The 18,523-nt window shown below is 42.1% G+C and overlaps 1 protein-coding gene across 17 annotated transcripts in view; it reads right to left on the bottom strand.

Annotated features, from left to right (window-relative positions):
• FMR1 (fragile X messenger ribonucleoprotein 1) overlaps positions 1–7,453 on the bottom strand; it is a 36,133-nt gene extending 28,680 nt beyond the window's left edge. For 15 of the 17 annotated variants that reach the window (XM_061177725.1, XM_061177729.1, XM_061177731.1 and 12 more), the window contains exon 1: positions 7,149–7,452. In XM_061177725.1, the coding sequence (XP_061033708.1) occupies positions 7,149–7,199 (51 nt within the window). In that variant the 5' untranslated portion in view covers positions 7,200–7,452. Of the gene's footprint in view, positions 1–7,148 lie in introns of all 17 variants that reach the window. The other 2 variants (XM_061177737.1, XM_061177741.1) reach the window with 1 other exon arrangement.
• Between the last annotated feature and the right edge of the window lie 11,070 nt (positions 7,454–18,523).

Here is an 18,523-nt window from a genome sequence, read left to right as displayed (position 1 = left end):
AGAGATCACAGTATGTGGAATCGAAGAACTAGAGTTTGAGTCCTGATTCTATCCAAACTGTTTCATCTTCCTGCCTTTGGGTGAGTCATTTATCAATTCCTTTGTTTCTGAAGCAAACTGTGTGGCGGGTTGGCACCCCTAACCCCAATGTTCAAGGGTTGACTGTACATGGAAGCTAAACAGAGACACTAAACTTCCGCAATTTTGCTTAAAAGAATAAACGCAAAGCTATGCTAGAAGACAGTTTCCTTGTAAGATCAAGGTGGACTATAATGGAATCTAGGTGTTCTGCGGTACTCAAAATGCCTAAATTATTATTTCTAAATTAAGCATGTGTGTGTATCTTTATAGTTGCTGGTTTAAAGTGGGGGGGAAATCCACATTTTCTTCCTATCATTTTGATCTTGCTTATTTTTCCTTAACCATATTTAAATCACACCCATTCTCTACAGAGTATTACAAGAACTCTAGTTTAATACTGACCATGATATTTTAGAATATACTAGATTTTATAAGGGTGCATGCCCCCAGTGCTATCAGAGGTTTGCCTATTACTTCAGCAACAGAAAGGCTTGATTTTGAGTTAAAGTTGGAGGAATTCGACGTTTAGTTTTATAAAGTAAGTCCCACAAATTACGGAGAAAGGAAAGACAGATGCCCCCCCCACCCCAACTTCTCCCTTGTGTTTACATGATGGCGAATACCAAATTAACAATCTGCTTTTTGAGGGTGGGACTCCTATTAGGAGCTAATCCCTTATTTACCGAAAAATGTCTTTGCTCTGTCTTCATCCTTGTCTAAAATTTTACGTTTGCATGTCTTGGCAGTAACTAGTATTAGTTCTTTACTGTATATTATATGCTGAAAATGTTAAGTCCTTTAGTCAGCTAAGAGAACCTTGTTACAGCTGGGTGAAGAACTGTTCTCACTAAATCAGGTCCCTTTCCAATACTACTGCCCTTGTCTAAAACCGTGCTGTTGCTCACCATAGAAGCTGCTGGTCATATGTACATATTTCTATTTAATTAAGTACAATTAAATAAAATTAAAAATCAGTCTCTGAGTCATACTTGCCACATTTCAAGTGCTCAAAAGCCACACAGGGCTCAGTACCTACTGTAGAGGACAGCGCAGGTAGAGACCACTTCCATCATCACAGAAAGTTCCACTGGATAGCACTGATTTAAAACATTTACAAATGTTGGGGACTGTTTTCAAATCCACCTTGAAAGCACTCTAAAAGTTAGTCTCATTACTTCATTGCTCTATTTTAATTTTTTTCTATTTGCCAAAAAGTTATTGTACAGTTTAATCACACTCAGTCACCACATTTGCCTATTTCCTAAAATTAAACGTCCCTTCAAAGGAGGAAGATCTGCAACTGTTGTGACTATTAAAAACCAAAAAAACAAAAAACCAAAAACAAAAAAAAAGCTTCCAAGCTTTCAAAGACACTAAAAGCAATTCCGGATGTAGAGTGTCAAAAATGGTTTGAGTAGTCATCACAGCTTACGGCGGCCACCGCCTCGAGTTAATGAGGCTTACCTGTATATGGATGTTGGCGTGACTGTTCCCAAACCAGTCATTTTTAGCCACTGTTTGCATATTATGTGAATACAGAAGGCATGGAATACCTTCTTGTTGCTGCTGTAATAAGGGGAATAAAAGAAACTCATAGGTTGCCTCTGGCTCGCACTCTCGCCAAGGACAAAGGTCTCCTCTGACTCCTGAGGCCTTTTGCTAAAATTCCAACAAAGGTCCCATCGTTCTGCTTCTCATCATACTTTCTCCAATAACCCTCCTTTTCGGCCCTGCCCCTGCCTTACCCCAGCACTCATACCCTTCCCTTCCCTGGCCACCCCAGAGCACTAACACCTCACCCACCAACAACTGGGAAAACTATGTTTTGTTGTGCTCTCTACCTATCCACATCAAGCAAAGCTGATGAGAAGATAGGTTCAGGGGATTCCTGAGGGGTTGGTTACCAAAGAAGGCAACTGAATGGGTTTGAATGAATACAAGAAGGGAGCTGCATAGGACTGGATGAGAGCTAGGGCTCTTATAAGGGTCAGTAAACTTAGTGGTTAAGAGTTTTGCTGTGAATGAGAGGTAGGTTCAAAATCTTGGATCTAAGACATAACAGCTGTGGGACTCTCCAAGAAACGGTCTCTGGGCCTCAGATGCCTTGTCTGTGTAAGTAAGGAATGGATACAGGGGAACTGGACTTGCCTCCTAAAGCTGTTGTGAATAATGAAATCACACATGTCTAGTGCCTAGCACGATGGCTGGCACACAGTTGGCACTAAATAAATGAGAGGTAAAGCAGAGAGGGGCATATTTTATAAAAGATGCAGAACCATAAACACTCTTGCATCTGAGAAAGTTACATCTCAACAAAAGAACACTTAAAAAAAGATTTAAAAATTAGGAAAGAGAAAAGGCTGTTTTCTCAAAGATACTAAATACTAAAAGGTTATTTAGACTTTCAGAAGAAAAAAAAAGTAATGAAAATCTTTGGGGTTTGAGAAAGGTGCTAAAGTGCAGTTAAAGACAGACATAGTGGGACTTCCCTGGTGGCGCAGTGGTTAAGAATCCGCCTGTCAATGCAGGGGACACAGGTTCGATCCCTGGTCCGGGAAGATCCCACATGCCGCGGAGCAACTAAGCCCGTGCACCACAACTACTGAGCCTGCACTCTAGAGCCCACGAACCACAACTGCTGAGCCCATGCGCCACAACTACTGAAGCCCACACGCCTAGAGCCCGTGCTCCCCAACAAGAGAAGCCACCTCAATGAGAAGCCCACACACAGCAATGAAGAGTAGAGAAAGCCCGTGTGCAGCAACAAAGACCCAACACACCAAAAATAAATAAATAAATGGGGGGAAAAAAAAAGACAGACACAGGTTCCTTATCAGGGGGAATAAACAGAAAATCAAAAAATCATCATGGGATCCCCCACCTGGCAACTGGGCCAAAGAGGCAATCATAAAATCATACTAACCAAAGTGTGTAATGACTAGAGATATCTAAGTCAAACATTACATCACCGGGATTGCTGAAACTAAAAGAAAGTCCGTCCCTATTTGGGTGAACTCTTACTCTCCCACTACACCTCACACCTTAGATTGTACAGAGAAATTTCAATGTAAGCCCCTGACCACCAATGAACACAACTACTACATTATCACTGAAGACAGCACATGTAGTGCAATGATAATTCTCATTAGAGAAAACTTAAAAGCATTGCAAAATATCCCTCCTAAAGAAAATCTGTAGGAGATAGACAATAAGGACATATGAAATGTGATAAAATACGATTCAAACCCAAGGCTTCACATATAAAGCGAGTTATTGCTTTGCCACCCTTTGAATGTGGGAACTAACAACGTATGAGAATGAACAACGAGAAGGGAAAAGTACAATAAACCTCATCAACAATTCTTCCAACCACAGTGCATGTCTAGGAATACTTGCCTTCACTTGGGCATTTACCACAAATTCTGAGAAAAATGCACCCTTTCTGGTTCACCTTGACGCAAAGACAACACACAGGTACAGAGAGAATAGTATTAAATGAGTTATTAATTTTCCTGTATGTATTCTAACTTTTGAATGCTTCAGTTCTTATGTGTTCCCAATGTAACAAAAGCAAACTTCATAGGAGGATTAAAGATTTCTAACTTTATCTTTCATTAATAGGCATTCATATGAAGAATTACAGTGTAATGTGTCAAGGTGCAAGAGTTAATAAAAAGGAAGCTAATACATAAGCTGAATATTTTGTGATGTCTTTGTATCAATGGTAAAAAATGGTAACATCCTTGCAACTATACTTACAGAATAATGCCAAGGCATTGTTGCAGTAACAAATACAAAGTGACAATGAAACTTACAAAACTGGGAGAGAAGTCAAATTCAATTTGTTTCTTTAAGCTGAATGTCATCATTTCAGGAAGTCAGATTACCTGATCTCAAAGCCCAGACCTGACCCTTACTAGCTCTGACACTTAGTAATAACTCACTTACCTCATCTCTCTGTACATCTATGTCCACATCTATGTCCTCATCTACAAAATGGGAATAACAATGGTACCTCAGGGTTGTGGGAGGTGATTAAACAAATTAAGAGAGGTAAAGCACCTAGAACCCTGCCTGGCACCTCAAGAGCTCTCAGCACCTGTTAACAGTTAAAATCATGACTGTAGTCATCTCAGGAAGCACATTCCCATAGTGGGCAGGAATCAGAAAGCCAATTATTATACCACTGAATTTTACATTTAATTAATAATTTGGAGGTCTTCAGAGTGTGTGAGTATGAAGTTGGAAAATGCTCAACTCAAAAGGGGAGTACTGATGCTTCCATAAAGATACTAAACACTAAAAAGGTTATTTAGACTGGGAAGAAAAAAACATGTGGTTGACCTGAACAATTTACTTCCTTGAAGTACAGAAGACTTCAGAGAAAATGTGAAGAAAATTTTCATTACATGACTTTTTCTAAGTCAAAGAAATACCTAAGCACAAAAGTAGTGGCTCTGACAGTTACTAAATCCAACTTTCGAGTTTTTAAGAATAAACACCAGAGGGAAAAATAGAAATGAGGTGTTACAATCTTAGGGTTTAGGTTTCATGGTTTAGGTAATTCTGAATCCTAAGTTTGAGTTAATTTTTTAGAGGAAAAAACCCAACTGCTCCCAGCATATACTCTATCCAGTTTATACTGCAAATTTGGACCATGTGCTCAGAAGATGGAGAACTGTACCTTACAATATGGTGGTTCTGTTAGGCAAATCAAAGTCTGAATTCAAGTATACCGAAGCTGTTTGAGTTGTTTAGTTCTTTAAGCCTTTTCAATCAATCTGATGAACCCAGGTTCCTAATTTTTTCATAAATGTAACATTTCTCCATAATAGTTCATTTTTTATTCACCTTTATTTCCCATCTTTTCTGCCCATCCCACTGGACAAATAACTCAGTTTACTTGTGCTTTACTTTTATAACTCACATCAATGTTGAGCCTTATAAGAATTTAAACCTTTTTCGTTATAGAAACTATTATTCTACCAATACAGACCATTTGAGGTTTTCTTAAAAACAAAACCTTAATTAAATAAACATAACAGCAATTTCTCTGCACACGTTTGTTCATGTTTAATATTTCCCCTCAAGGAACTAAGGGACAACCCATTCCTTTTATTCACCTTCAAATTAAACAACTTCGTTAAAAAACAAAAATAGGGGGGGATTAAGAGCAGAGATAGAGGGCTTTTCTTATATTCCAATCAGTTTGCAAGCAAAATCACAGAAGCAAATCACAGGTTGCTCGAACAGAACAATACATCCTTCAAGACCACGATGTACTACTTGCCCTCTGTAGCAAGCAAACTCCACTAAAAGACAGTAAGAGTGACATCTAATCTAAGCTAATATCACAGATCTATTAGAATACCGCTCAATCATTAGCCCCTGCTCATATTTACTATAGTTAGTGCCCCAAATCTAGTGAGCAAAACTACCAATCTAGGAAGCAGAACGATTCTACACAAACTAACCAGCAGAATTATGGATCACTGAAAAAAATGCAACCAGAATTTTGACTGCAGAGTCAACTGAAACAATTTTATATTGGTGAGACTGTTAAGAACATAAATGCTGGGTTATTTTTTCCTCCTTTTACAGCTAAAGGTTTTATCATTTTGCTAAAAGTATGGACCAGTTTACATACTTTACTCACTCATTAAATATATTGATCTCCAAATATCTCCATAAAATTGGTAAACACATATATAGTTAAGTCAATGTTTATTTTCCTATATACCTCGTTTGAAACGTTTATGTAATCTTATATAGATTTAAGAATTGCATTTGGACAACGGCAATATTTAATTCCCTTGCTTCCTTCTATATGCACCTTCTGTTGCCAAGATACTGTAGTAAGGTGGGACATTACTTACAGAAGTTATAGAGAGACATTCAAGAGGAAATGAGAACTTATAGACTGCTAGATCTACAGCAAGTATGGACCAAGAGACGCACTACCGACATATGAAAATATTTTTAAGCCTCCTTTTGAAAATGTAAGATATTAGTAAGATCTGCAATGGTGTAACTTAAAAAAAGAAAAGCCCGCAGCAAAACCATGCATGCCTATTTAAAACCTCAACAATACAGTTCACTGCAACATTACACAGAGGAGATAGTCAAACCCTTGGAGCACAGAACAATTATTTCCACTCACTTAAAAAAATTCCCCAATAATGATATACTCTTAGTTAATTTCCTGAAGTTTCATGGCATATATCCAGGCCTTTGGAGGGTTAATTTTTTTTCTTAAGTAGCAGAGTTGCCAATGTTTTTAGACGCTGAAGCATCTGTATTCCTGAATTTGCCCACATTTATAACAAGGGAGGAGGGGCCACCAATATTCAAGATTACCAACTTCTTTAAACCATTACTCGGATATGTCTGGGTCTTCCTGAAACTTTTGAATCTAAAATCTTTTCTGAAATCCACAAAGAAAGGTCACTAATAATCAGTTGCCATTGTGATTTGGTACCGACTACAGCTTCTTACTACTCTTTCTTCACACCGCTCGCCCAGAACAGTGGAGCTCTCCGAAGTCCCAATGCTGGACAGGAAAAGAGAAGCCAAAGGAGATCGCAAACCCTCTTTGCAAGGCAGGAGGCGGCTTGACGGAAGCGCCCCCCGCTCCTCGGCAACTACCCACACGTCAGGCCTGGATCCCACTGGGAGAGGATATTTAAGAAAACAGAAATAAGCCGTCACCGTCACTTCGCGCGGATACCGGCCCTTCCCGCCCGGATCTCCTACCTGCCGTCGGCCCTCGCCCATCCCCAGCTCTCCCTGCCGGGGCTCGGCCCCCGAAAGGGCACCCTCTTTTCCTTGCCCGCTTCTCATTCCGACAGGCGCCGGGGCCTCATACAGGAGAGGCAGTGGGGCTCAAGGGGCTTCCTACAGGCCCGAAGTCCGGTCCTTCCCTCCCTCCCAAACAACATCCCGCCGAGCGCGCCCTGGCCCCGGGCGCGGCGTTCGGGAAGAGGGCCCCAGGCCTGCCTCCGGCCGAGGCTAAAAAGAAAAGGGAGGGAAAGAAGGGCGAAGATGGGGCCTGCCCTGGAGTCAAGTACCTTGTAGAAAGCGCCATTGGAGCCCCGCACTTCCACCACCAGCTCCTCCATCTTCTCGTCCGCCCTGATCGCTCCGGGAGCCCGCCCCTGAGAGGTGGGCTGCGGGCGCTCGAGGCCCAGCCGCCGCTGCCGCCGCGCTGCTGCACGCCCCCCGGCAGCGGCGCCGCAGTCACCGCCGCCGCCTGCGCTCGCCGTCGGCTCACCGCCCGCTCCGAGGCGGCCCCTCACCGGAAGTGAAACCGAAACGGAGCGGAGCGCCTGACTGAGGCCGAAAGCTCCAGCCGCTCCGCGTGTAAACAGTGAAACCGCGTCACATGACCGACGCCGCCTCTTCCCCAAAGGGTTCGGCCCCTCGGCCCCGCCCTCCTTCCCCTGGCGGACCCAGGAGCGCGCGCCTGCGCGCTGCTGGGGACGGGCCGGGGGGCCGGGCCCAACGTAAGGCGCGCGGGCTCGGCGTGCGCGGGCTCGGAGGCGGGCGGGAAGGCGGGAAGGGCGGAGACGGGTCGCGCCGGTGGCCGAGGTCGCGCCGCTTCGCGTCGCCTGGCGAGGACCAGAGCGCCCATTCCTTTAGCGGGGACAAGCCGAGGCGTGGGAAAGGGCCTCCCGTAGCAAACTAGTGTGTTCACTTATCCACGTCCGGGCTGGCTTGGGTTGGAGGTGTTTTGTTTTTTGTTTTTTTTAAGTGGGGCAGAGCCTAATTGAGCTGGAGGTGGAGTGGGGGACAAGAATGAAGGTGAAGAATTAGATTGAAGAAGACTTTGAACTAGTGACAGTGGCAGCCGCGGTGACTCAGGCTTGTGTGACCCTTAGAGGCTGAAGGTGAGAGTAACGCCCTCCCTTCCCCAAGAGATTTTGGGCCGTCCTGTGGATGCATCCTGTGTCCTCGGAGGGGCAGTGGAGTGTGTCAGGACCTCTGGAAGTGTTAGTCCTTCCACAGACCCAGCACTGACCCACATACTTCCCTTCCCTCGATTCAGTTTCATACTTTTACTCGACATACGTAAAAAAGAAAATGTGTTAAACACTTGTTAATTTCTTTACAGTTTATTTCCCTACTACTTCACGCCTACTGTATGCCCACCCTGCACCAGAGGCGACCTGTCTACAAGGGCCCGTGCACCTGTTTTCTTGCAGCTCTTTCCCTTTACCCTCCATAGTACAGCAAACCCCAGTTCTTTCTCATTCCTGCTTCTGCATCCTGCTTGTATCCACCTTGACCTAGGTTTCCTTTGGAAGGCTTGTATTCAACTGAGAAGTTTATTGAGCCCCTACCGTATGCCAGACACCGTGCTGAGTGCTAGTGAGACATCGGTCAGAGCTGGGAAATGACTCCAGCTGGAATGTGACCAGTGAGAGTTAACTGGCAGCACCGAGTTGGTGGGGGCGGGTTGAACCGCCCCAGGCAGGTGCCCCAGAATGTGAGGCATCCTTGGGCCTCCAGTTCCCTTCCCACCCCACTCCTAGCCAGAGCAGCAGCATTGCTGCTGGTGGAACTCCAGCATGAAAGCCTCAGATCAAGGGCCACATTCCTTGAGGCCATGGTAAACAGGGATGATCTATTGAACTAGGGTTTCTGGAGTAGTCACAAGATGCAAAGATTCCAATGAGGCTGAAAGAGAATCTCACCAGTTGGCTGCATAGAAGCAGAGCAGAGCATGAGCTTTAACCCCAATGTAGTAAAGGGGGACAGATTGATTAGAATGGTTATACCTTCCATGTGTAGGGTGTTGTTCAAATATTCAAATATTACCAGCTCTTCATAACCACTACAAGCTGCACTAAACCTGGTGGTGTTCCCTGAACCGCTGATGCACTTTCATGCCTTCATGTCTCCCCATGCTTCTTGGCCCCCTGAAATAGTCTTCTCGTTAGGGTTATTGGCTGGATTCCCATTAGCTTGTTATTTGTATCTCAGGTGCAGAGAGTTAACTTTGCTCCTCAATTCTCAGCACATTGTCATCATCAGTCCCTGCAAGGCCCCTCTCTTATTTATATTATTTTACATTGTTTAAATTATTTGTCCTCGTCTTTCTCAATACCCACTCTCATTCTTCTTCTAGACACGAGCTGCAATATGTTTGATATAGATCCTTGATCATTTAAGACATGCGGTGTTTTGTGTATGCCTTTTACATTTACAAAGATGGTACTGGACTGTAAATCTCTATTTCCCACTGTTTTCACTCAGCACTGCGTTCTTGAGCTATATCCACATTGCTGTGATTTCCCTAGTGATGGGCGTCTAGGTTATGCCAACTCCCTGATGTCACACTGTGGTGAAAATCCTTGTGAATGTCTTTACAAACCTTTGCAAGAATTTCTTTTGTACTCTTAAAGAACTTTGTACACACCTCCTGCTTCCTCACCATACTGCTTGGCATATAGCAGGGACTCGGTAAATGTTGAATACCTCACCCATGATGCTTAATGTACTAGCATCACTTATTTATATTTCTGTTTTCCTCGTTGGACTGTTAGTTCCTTATGGGCAGGAGAGACGTCTTATTTATCTTTGTGTCCCTGGCACATTCAAAGTGGTTGATTTTAGGAAATGTTGGATGAATGAATGCATGCCTATCCTCACTACCTGTATGTGCTATGATTTAGTCTTGCCCACTTAACTCTGAGTCTCAGCTCAGCTGAATTCAGACACAGGCTCAGCAGCGCTCATGAGCTTGTTCCTCCCACATTCTTCTCTCTCTCTCTCACTGGCAACCCCTTCTTCAGGGTGGTTGCTCAGGCCTAAAACTGGGTCATTTTGGCCTTCTCTTTCTCTCACACGTTGAATCCATCAACAAATCCTTTCAGAGTCCACAATCTATTTCTCACCACTTGTGCTGCTAAAACCATGGTCCAAGTCCCTATCCTCTTTTACCTGGATTATTGTAACAATTTCACTGGTTTCCCTGCAGCCACTCTTATCCTCTGTCTATTCTCAACACAGAGACAGACTCTATTCAGGTGTCAATCAAGTCACTCTGCTATTCAAAACCTTCCAATTGTACCCTAAATGCCTCAGGGTAAAGGCCAAAGTCCTTATTAATTCTGGCCTCAGTGCCCTTCACCCACCGGCCTCTGTTATCTCCTTGATCTCACCTTCTACCTCCTCCCTTCACTCCATTCCAGCCATACTGGCTTCTTTGCTGTTTCTTGAAAACATCAGGTAAGTTCTGTCTGTCTCCTATCACTAGAATATAAGCTCAGTGAGAACAGAGATTTTTGTTTCTTTTATTCACTGCTTGTCCCCAGTGCCTACCACAGTGTTTGGAACATAGCAGGTGCCTACTGATTTATGAAATGAATGAATAAATGAATGAATATGTGTTGAGGATGCAGCTTGGGTCAAATCTGTTCTTGTGCTTATATTTATCTGATATTGGAATGATGCTTCAGAACCTCTAGACTTGCCTTGGCCCCTAGCTTCCATTAAATTGTTGCCTGTTGTCTTTGCATTGATTTATTCTGTATTATTTCCTGCTCCTTCGAAATTTGAGCCCTTTGAATCTTTTTCATGCCTCAATCCCAACTAAAATGCCCTTTGCCCTTTCCAACTCTAGAAATCCTATGTACCCGCTTGGAGCCAGCTAAAGCCTCACTTCTTTCATGACACATTCTCTGACAATCTCACTTCACTTTGACGTCTCCTTTGAACTAGATATTAGAAAAAAAATTAAATAATAGTCTTGATGTTTTAGAACAGTTTTAGATTTACAGGAATATCAAGCAGATAGTAGAGAGTTCGCATATCAGTTCCCTGATATCTCCCTCCCAGTTTCCTCTATTGTTCAAATCTTGCATTACTGTGGTTTATTTGCTATCATTGATGAGCCAAATTGATATATTTTATTAGCCAAAGTCCATACATTAGTTTACATTAAGGTTCACTCTTTGTGTTGTATAGTGTATGGGTTTTGACAAATGCATAATGTCATGCACCCCCCATTATAGTATCATATAGAATAGTTCCACCACCCTAAAAATTCCCTGGGCTCCACCTATTTATTCATCAGCTCGACCCCCTAACCCTAGGCAACCACTGATCTTTTTACTGTCTCCATAGATTTGTCTTTTCCAGAATGTCATAGAGTTGGAATCATCCAGTATGGGGCCTTTTCACATTGGTTTCTTTCACTTAGCGATAGCATTTAAGGTTCCTCCATGTCTTTTCATGGTTTGATAGCTCATTTCTTGTTAGGGAAGAATAATATTCTATTGTCTGGATGTATCACAGCTTATTTATCCATTTGCCTACGGAAAGACATCTTGATTGCTTCCAAGTTTTGGCAATTATGAATAGAGCTGCTATAAGCATCCATGTGCAGGTTTTTGTATGGACATAAGTGTTCAACTCATATGGGTAAATACCTAGGAGTGTGATTGCTGGATCCCGTGGTAAGAGTATGTTTAGTTTTCTAAGAAACCGCCAAACTGTCTTCCACAGTGGCTGAACCATTTTGCATTCCCACCAACGGTGAGTGAGAGTTCCTGTTGCTCCACATCCTTGCCAGCCCAACCCAACTTTTGGTGCTGTCAGTGTTCTGGATTTTGGCCGTTCTAATAGGTGTGCAGTGGAATCTCATTGTTGTTTTAATTCGCAATTCCCTAATGACTTATGATGCTGAGCATCTTTTCATATGCTTATTGCCATCTGTATATATTCTTTGAGAAGGTCTCTGTTCAGATCTTTTGCCCATTTTAAAATTAGGTTGTTTTCTTATTGGTGAGTATTAATAGTCCTTTGTATATTTTGGATACCAGCTCTTTATCAGATTGTGTTTTGCAGATATTTTCTCCCAGTCTGCGGCTTGTCTTTTCATTCACTTAACAGTCTTTCACAGAGTAGAGGTTTTTAATTAAAAAGTCCAACTTAATCAATTTTTTTCTTTCATGGATCGTGCTTTTGGTATTGTACCCCAAAAGTCATCACCAAACCTAAGTTCACCTAGATCTTCTCCCTTGTCATCTTCTAGAAGTTTATAGTTTTGTGTTTTACATTTACGTCTGTGATCCATTTTGAGTTAATTTTTGTGAAATGTATAAGGTCTGTGTCTAGACTTATTTATTTTATTTTTTATGTGCATAAAATAAAATGCATATGGATGTCTAATCATTCTTAGATCTTCTTTGATTTCTGTCTTCAAGGTTTTGTAGTGTTCCTCATATAGATACTGTACATATTTTGTAAGATTTATGCCTAAGTATCTCATTTTTTTTGGTGCTCCTGTAAGTGGTGTTGTATTTTTAATTTCAAATTCCAATTGTTCATTGCTGGTATATAAATCTCCCTCTAACCACTGCTTTTGCTGTATCCCATAAATTTTGATAAATTGTATTTTTTTAATTTAGCTCAAAATATTTCAAAATTTCTCTTGAAACTTCTCCTTTTACCCATGTGTTATTTAGAGGTGTGTTGTTTAATCTCCAAATATTTGGAGATTTCACAGTTATCTTTCTGTTGTTGATTTCTAGTTTAATTCCATTGTGGTCTGAGAGAAGACATTGTATGACTTCTGCTATTTCAAATTTGTTATGGTATGTTTTTGGACCATTCTTGGTGAATGTTCCATGTGAACTTGAGAAGAATGTGTATCCTATTGTTGGCTGAAATAGTCTATAGCTGTCAATTAGATCAAGTAGATTGATGGATCTGTTCAGTTCAACTATATCCTTACTGATTTTCTGCCTGCTCAATCTATCAGTTACTGACAGAAGGGTGTTGAAATCTCCTAATATAACAGTGGATCTATTTCTCCTTGTAGATCTGTCAGCTTTTGCCTCACATATGTTGACACTCTTGTTGGCTGCATATACATTAAGAAATTTTATGTCTTCTTGGAGAATTGACTTCTTTATCATAATGTAATGCTCTTCTTTATCTCTGATAATGTTCCTTGCTCTGAAGCCTGCTTTATCTGAAATTAACATAGATAATCCAGCTTTCCTTTGATTCGTGTTAGCATGGTATATATCTCTTCACCCCTTTACTTTTAATCTAGTTGTGTCTTTTTTTAATTTATTTATTTATTTATTTTTGGCTGTGTTGGGTGTTAGTTGCAGCACGCGGGATCTTTTCGTTGTGGCGCATGGGCTCTTTGTTGCGGTGCACGGGCTTCTCTCTAGTTGTGGCGCGTGGGCTCCAGAGCGCATGGGTTCAGTAGTTGTGGCTCATGGGCTCTCTAGTTGTGGCATGCATGCTCAGTAGTTGCGGCACGTGGGCTTAGTTGCCCCGTGGCATGTGGGATCTTAGTTCCCCGACCAGGGCTCAAACCCGTGTCCCCTGCATTGGAAGGCGGATTCTTAACCACTGGACCACCAGGGAAGTCCCCCTAGCTGTGTCATTATATTTAAAGTGAGTTTTTTTTAAACAATGTATAGTTGTATCTTCTTTTTAAATCTACTTTGTTAGTCTCCATCTTTTAACTCATGTATTTAGACCATTCACATTTAAAGTGATTATTCATATAGTTGCATTAATATACCATTTTGTAACTCTTCTATTCACTGCACTTGTTCTTTTTTAATCTTCCTCTCTTTTTCTGTCTTCTCTGGCTTTAATTGAGCAATTTATATGATTGTATGTTTTCTCCTCTCTTAGGATATCAGTTATACTTCTTTTAAAAAATTTTAGTGGTTTCCCTAGAATTTGCAATATATATTTACAGCTAATTTAAGTTTACTTTCAAATAACACTATACTGCTTTATGTGTAGTGCAGGTACCTTATTAAAGAGTATTCCCATTCACTTCTGTCTCTCCTGCCATTTAATTTCACTTATCCATATACCATAATCACCAATGCATTGTTGCTATTAGTGATTTGAAAAGATAGGTCTCTTAGATCAATTAAGATTAAGAAAAAATAAAAGTTTATTTTATCTTCATTTATCCCTTCCCAAAACTCTTCCTTCTTTATGGAGATTTGAGTTTCTGACCTGTGTCATTTTCCTTCTGTCTGAAGAACTTGTAACTTTTTTTTTAAACATTTCTCTCAATCTTTGGCTGAAAAGGTCTTTATTTCTTCATCACCTTTGAAGGATAATTTCACTGGATCCAGGATACTAGTTTTTCCCCCCTCTTTCAACACTGTAAATATTTTGCTTCATTCTTCTTGCTTGTGTGGTTTCTCATGAGTCCCTGGGCTATGATCTTCAGAAGCACTTCTTAGCTTTTTTTTTTCTCCCTTTAGGTGACACAGAAAGGTTAGAGGGGACTACACTGGCTCATAGCTCCTCCCCCAGGTTAGGAAAGGGCTCTGGTAAGGTAATTTCCCTTGGAGGGCAGGCCTTTGTTATGGAGAACACTGGGTGTATTTCAAAATGGTTGTGCTTTCCATCCTCCTGCACACAACAGGGAATTTTTCTCTGAACTTCACTCTGAGAACCTGGAGGGGGGGTGGTACCTGGAGGCAAAACCCATGAAAATGTAGGCCTTCCCCCAAGATTCATCCCCCAGGAGTTTTCAACTCTTCAGCTAGTCCACACTCAGCCTCAAGCAATTGATCAGAACCAGCATTTAAGTATTCCTACCAATAATTGGCTCCAGTGGCTTCTGCCTCAGGTAATCAGATCTCTGTTGTGATTATCTGTATTCACCTCTCTCCACATTTGGGGCTGGCAGTTTGCCCTGTGACCTCCGTTCTCTGGGTCTAAGAAAAGTCATTGCTTTTCTGTTGGCTCAATGTTTTTCTGGTTGTAAGGCTGGGAGTGATAACTTCTAAACTCTCTGCACTTCAGAGCTTGATGTTAAACGTTTGGGTTAGAATTTCTCTTGTAGCTTGGGGTTCAGTGTCTGGACTCGTGTTCATAGCCGAAACATCATCAATAAGCCTGCACAAGTGGAAGTACTAATGCTCAAGGTCAGTTCAAGTATCTACTTCATTATGAGATAATCACATTATTTTCTCTTTATCCTTTAAGAACAATAAGCATGCGATCTGTGGCAGACACTGGGTTGGTTAACTCTACTTCCATTCCCAGCCTCATTCTCCCCTGCCTGCCTCTACCCTAGAGGCTGGAAAACCTAAATGTGCACGTTTCCAGCCCCCCTGCAGCTAGAGTGGCCACATGACATATTTCTTTGCAAATAAGATGTAAACATAAGTTTTTTGGGAAGTTTCTGGGGAAGCTTTTGCTTTTTTGAGAAAGGGGGACAAATTTGGCTGATGTTGCCTCCTCCTCTGTAATGCCTGCCTTGATTGTGGATGTGATGCCTAGGGAAACCTAGGGAAACCATGAGGGGCTAGCCAAGAGAATCACAGTGGTATCAGTGAACCATTGCCAGCAGCCACCTACCACCAGACTTCTTGTGTGAGAAAAAGAAACCTCTATTCGATTAAGCTTTCCTAAGGTGGCTTTTCTATAACCTGCAGCCATATGCACTTCTAACTGATGGAGCACCTAACCTATATGGAATCTGAGGTACAAAACCAAGAAATCAGTCTAATAGGTAACCGCTAGGAAAAGCAGGAGTAAGTTTGGCTCCAATGAAAGAGTGATGCTGACACCTACCCTGTTCAAAGAATGAAAGGAAGGATTAGTCTTAATGTTGAAATACTGAGGACTAGAGCTTTGCTGATTGCCATTTGTCATATACATACGTTACATGAGTTGTGGGGGGAAGGTTGATTCTGTGTGAGTTCAGTGCCAGTGACCAGTAGCAGGAGAAGAAGGCAATCTTCATGGGGTGGGGGGGTTGTAGCAGTGTCCCAGTGCTGCACACAGGGAACCAATCAAAGGACAGATTGCTCAAGTTTTCTGAATTCCAAAGAAGAGGCTCTTTGTTAGCCAGTCTTCTTGGGCAAGTTACTTGATCTCTGTTCAGTTTCCTTTTGTAAAATGGGGATAATAAATAGAATGCAGCTCATTGGGGCATTGTGAGCATCAAATGAGATAATCTGTGTAAAGAGTTTAACCAGTGTCGACAGACAACGTGTTGTATCAACGATGTTAAGACTGGATTGTGGGTCTCTGCTTGCTTTTGCCATCGCCAGCCACAGACTAACAAACTCCGCCTCACTCTGCAGAGCAGCATACACGACTGGCTTATCCTCCTGACATCAACAGAGCACTCCAAGAAGGGCTTTTAATACTAGGGCAGAGAAATGTTTCTGAGCTACAGTGGACCTTGGTTTGATCATTCATTTGGGCTCGATGAGCTGCCAAAGTCAAGTGAACTTTCACCTGAAAGGCAGTAAGCAAAGTCCTTCAGAAGTGTGAATTTGTTTAGTAAGAGTCGTGTTTAGAGTCCTGCCGGGAACTGACTAAGTTTGGAGGTTCATATGTCCTTTTTGAAATGTGGAATATTGTCTGTCTCAAATCTCCTGGTATTTTTCTCATCCTCTTGATTTCTCAGAGATGATTTAAAGTGGTGACTGAGGGTCACTGTCTACTGCAGTACTGGGTCAGTGCGTGTTGCAAGTGTGGCTTTGTTTATCAGTATGATTACATTAGATTACATATCACTTAAACCTGACAAATATTGACCTAATTAAAGGGTTTTATTTTTATTTTATTTATTATCACATGTAATAAAAAGTCTGGAGACAGGCCGTGTGGAACTGATACAGGAGCTCTTTCTGCTTCCCCCTTACTGTCCTTGATGTCCCCATGCTTGCAAGTTGACTGCTCCTCCTCCAGGCCTTGAGATCACATTTTATGCAGGGAAAAGAGAGAAGAATAGAGGGCACGAGGCATATGCCAGCTGCTCGTTTTTTTCCTTTTTTTAAAAAATAAGAAAAATAATAGCTTTCTCAGAAACCCCATCTAGTACACTTCTGCTTACATCTCATTGGCCAGCATGATGTTGCCTGGCCACACAGAGCTGCAAGGAAGCCTGAAGCTTGCCATTTTTTTAGCCAGACACATTGCTGCGGTAAACAAAACTGGGTTTCTTTTGGAAGAGGAAGATGTGAGTGGTGTTGGGTATGTAGCTAGCAGCGAGTGCCGCACTTGGCGTCCACAGTGTTGACGGTGGAACAGTAATAGCTGGGGAAACCCTGGCTCACAGTTGCAAACTAGTCAACCAAGCAGAGGGTGTGTGTAAAGTGTAGAGATTTTTGTTCCTGGCCTCCATGAAAAGGTTGCCTGTTTTGAAGGAGTAGAGGAAAGCCCAACCTCAGAAATATAATCTGTGATTGTTATATTATAAAGCAACACTCTAGAGCTTTCTTGCTCCTTTCTTTTTGACAGACCTGCCTTTTCAGAATTAATGGGAAGAAATATTTTCCATAACCTTTAGTATCTAGGCAGAGCAGGGCTCAGACTCTTCGTAGAACTGACATGAAAATATTTCAACCATTTAAAAATTAAAGGGACAAGGAAAGACTGAGGGATGTTAACAGACAAAAGGAGATTAAAAAGACATGATGACAAAATGCCATGTGGTATTCTGGATTGGCTCCTGGGAGAGAAAAAGGGAGGTAGAGTGGGAAAACTAGTGGAATCTGAATAAAGTTTGTAGTTGAGTTAATAATTACGTGCAGAAGTTGGTTTGTTACTTGTGACAAATGTAACAAGGTACTGTGATACCCTAGGGGAACTTGGCACCCTAGGGTATATGAGAACTCTGTATTAGCTTGGTAACTTTTCTGTGAATTGAAAATTATCCCAACATTAAAAACTCATTGAGGGCTTCCCTGGTGGCGCAGTGGTTAAGAATCCGCCTGCCGATGCAGGGGACACAGGTTCGAGCCCTGGCCCGGGCAGATCCCACATGCCGCGGAGCAACTAAGCCCGTGCGCCACTAGTAACTCCTGAAGCCCGCGCGCCGTGCTTCGCAGTAGGAGGAGCCACTGCAGTGAGAAGCCCGCGCACCGCAACGAAGACCCAACGCAGCCAAAAGTAAAAATAAATAAAATAAATTAAAAAAAAAAACTCATTGAAAAATTAAGGGAACGTTGGAGGAAAAAATTGTTACATGACAAAGTATTTACATTTCATTAGTAGCAGCTGTAATTATTCAATGAGTGGGATCCAGATGCACTGGTATGAGTCTAAGGTATTTTCACAGCTGGAATTGAGGCACGTCCAGAAAACTGATGGGAGGAAGGCCCACCGTTAGTCTGTTTTTCATGAGAGATGCGAAGCCTATTAGGAAAAACTTAAAGAGTTGGAGTAGAGAGATCAAGCAAATGTGGTCCAAGGACTGAGGCCACCATGGGACAGGACTGATTCTTAGTGCGGTATTAGTAACTCAGATTGTTTCCTGGCTCTAGCACCCTGGGCATCATGCCAGAATTCTAGATATAAGAGAAGCAGTAAAAGAGCTCATAAAGCTGGACTACTGAGGATGAAAGCTGTCAACTGCATTGAGCCCAAGATTTTTTCAAGCGATGGACATAACACTGGCTGTTTTAGCAGTGATGGGAGTCACGTCTTC

The sequence above is a fragment of the Eubalaena glacialis genome, chromosome X (assembly GCF_028564815.1).
Source record: "Eubalaena glacialis isolate mEubGla1 chromosome X, mEubGla1.1.hap2.+ XY, whole genome shotgun sequence".
Lineage (NCBI taxonomy): Eukaryota > Metazoa > Chordata > Mammalia > Artiodactyla > Balaenidae > Eubalaena > Eubalaena glacialis.
Note: the sequence above shows the minus strand (reverse complement) of the source record. Positions and strands in the feature narration are given on the sequence as shown.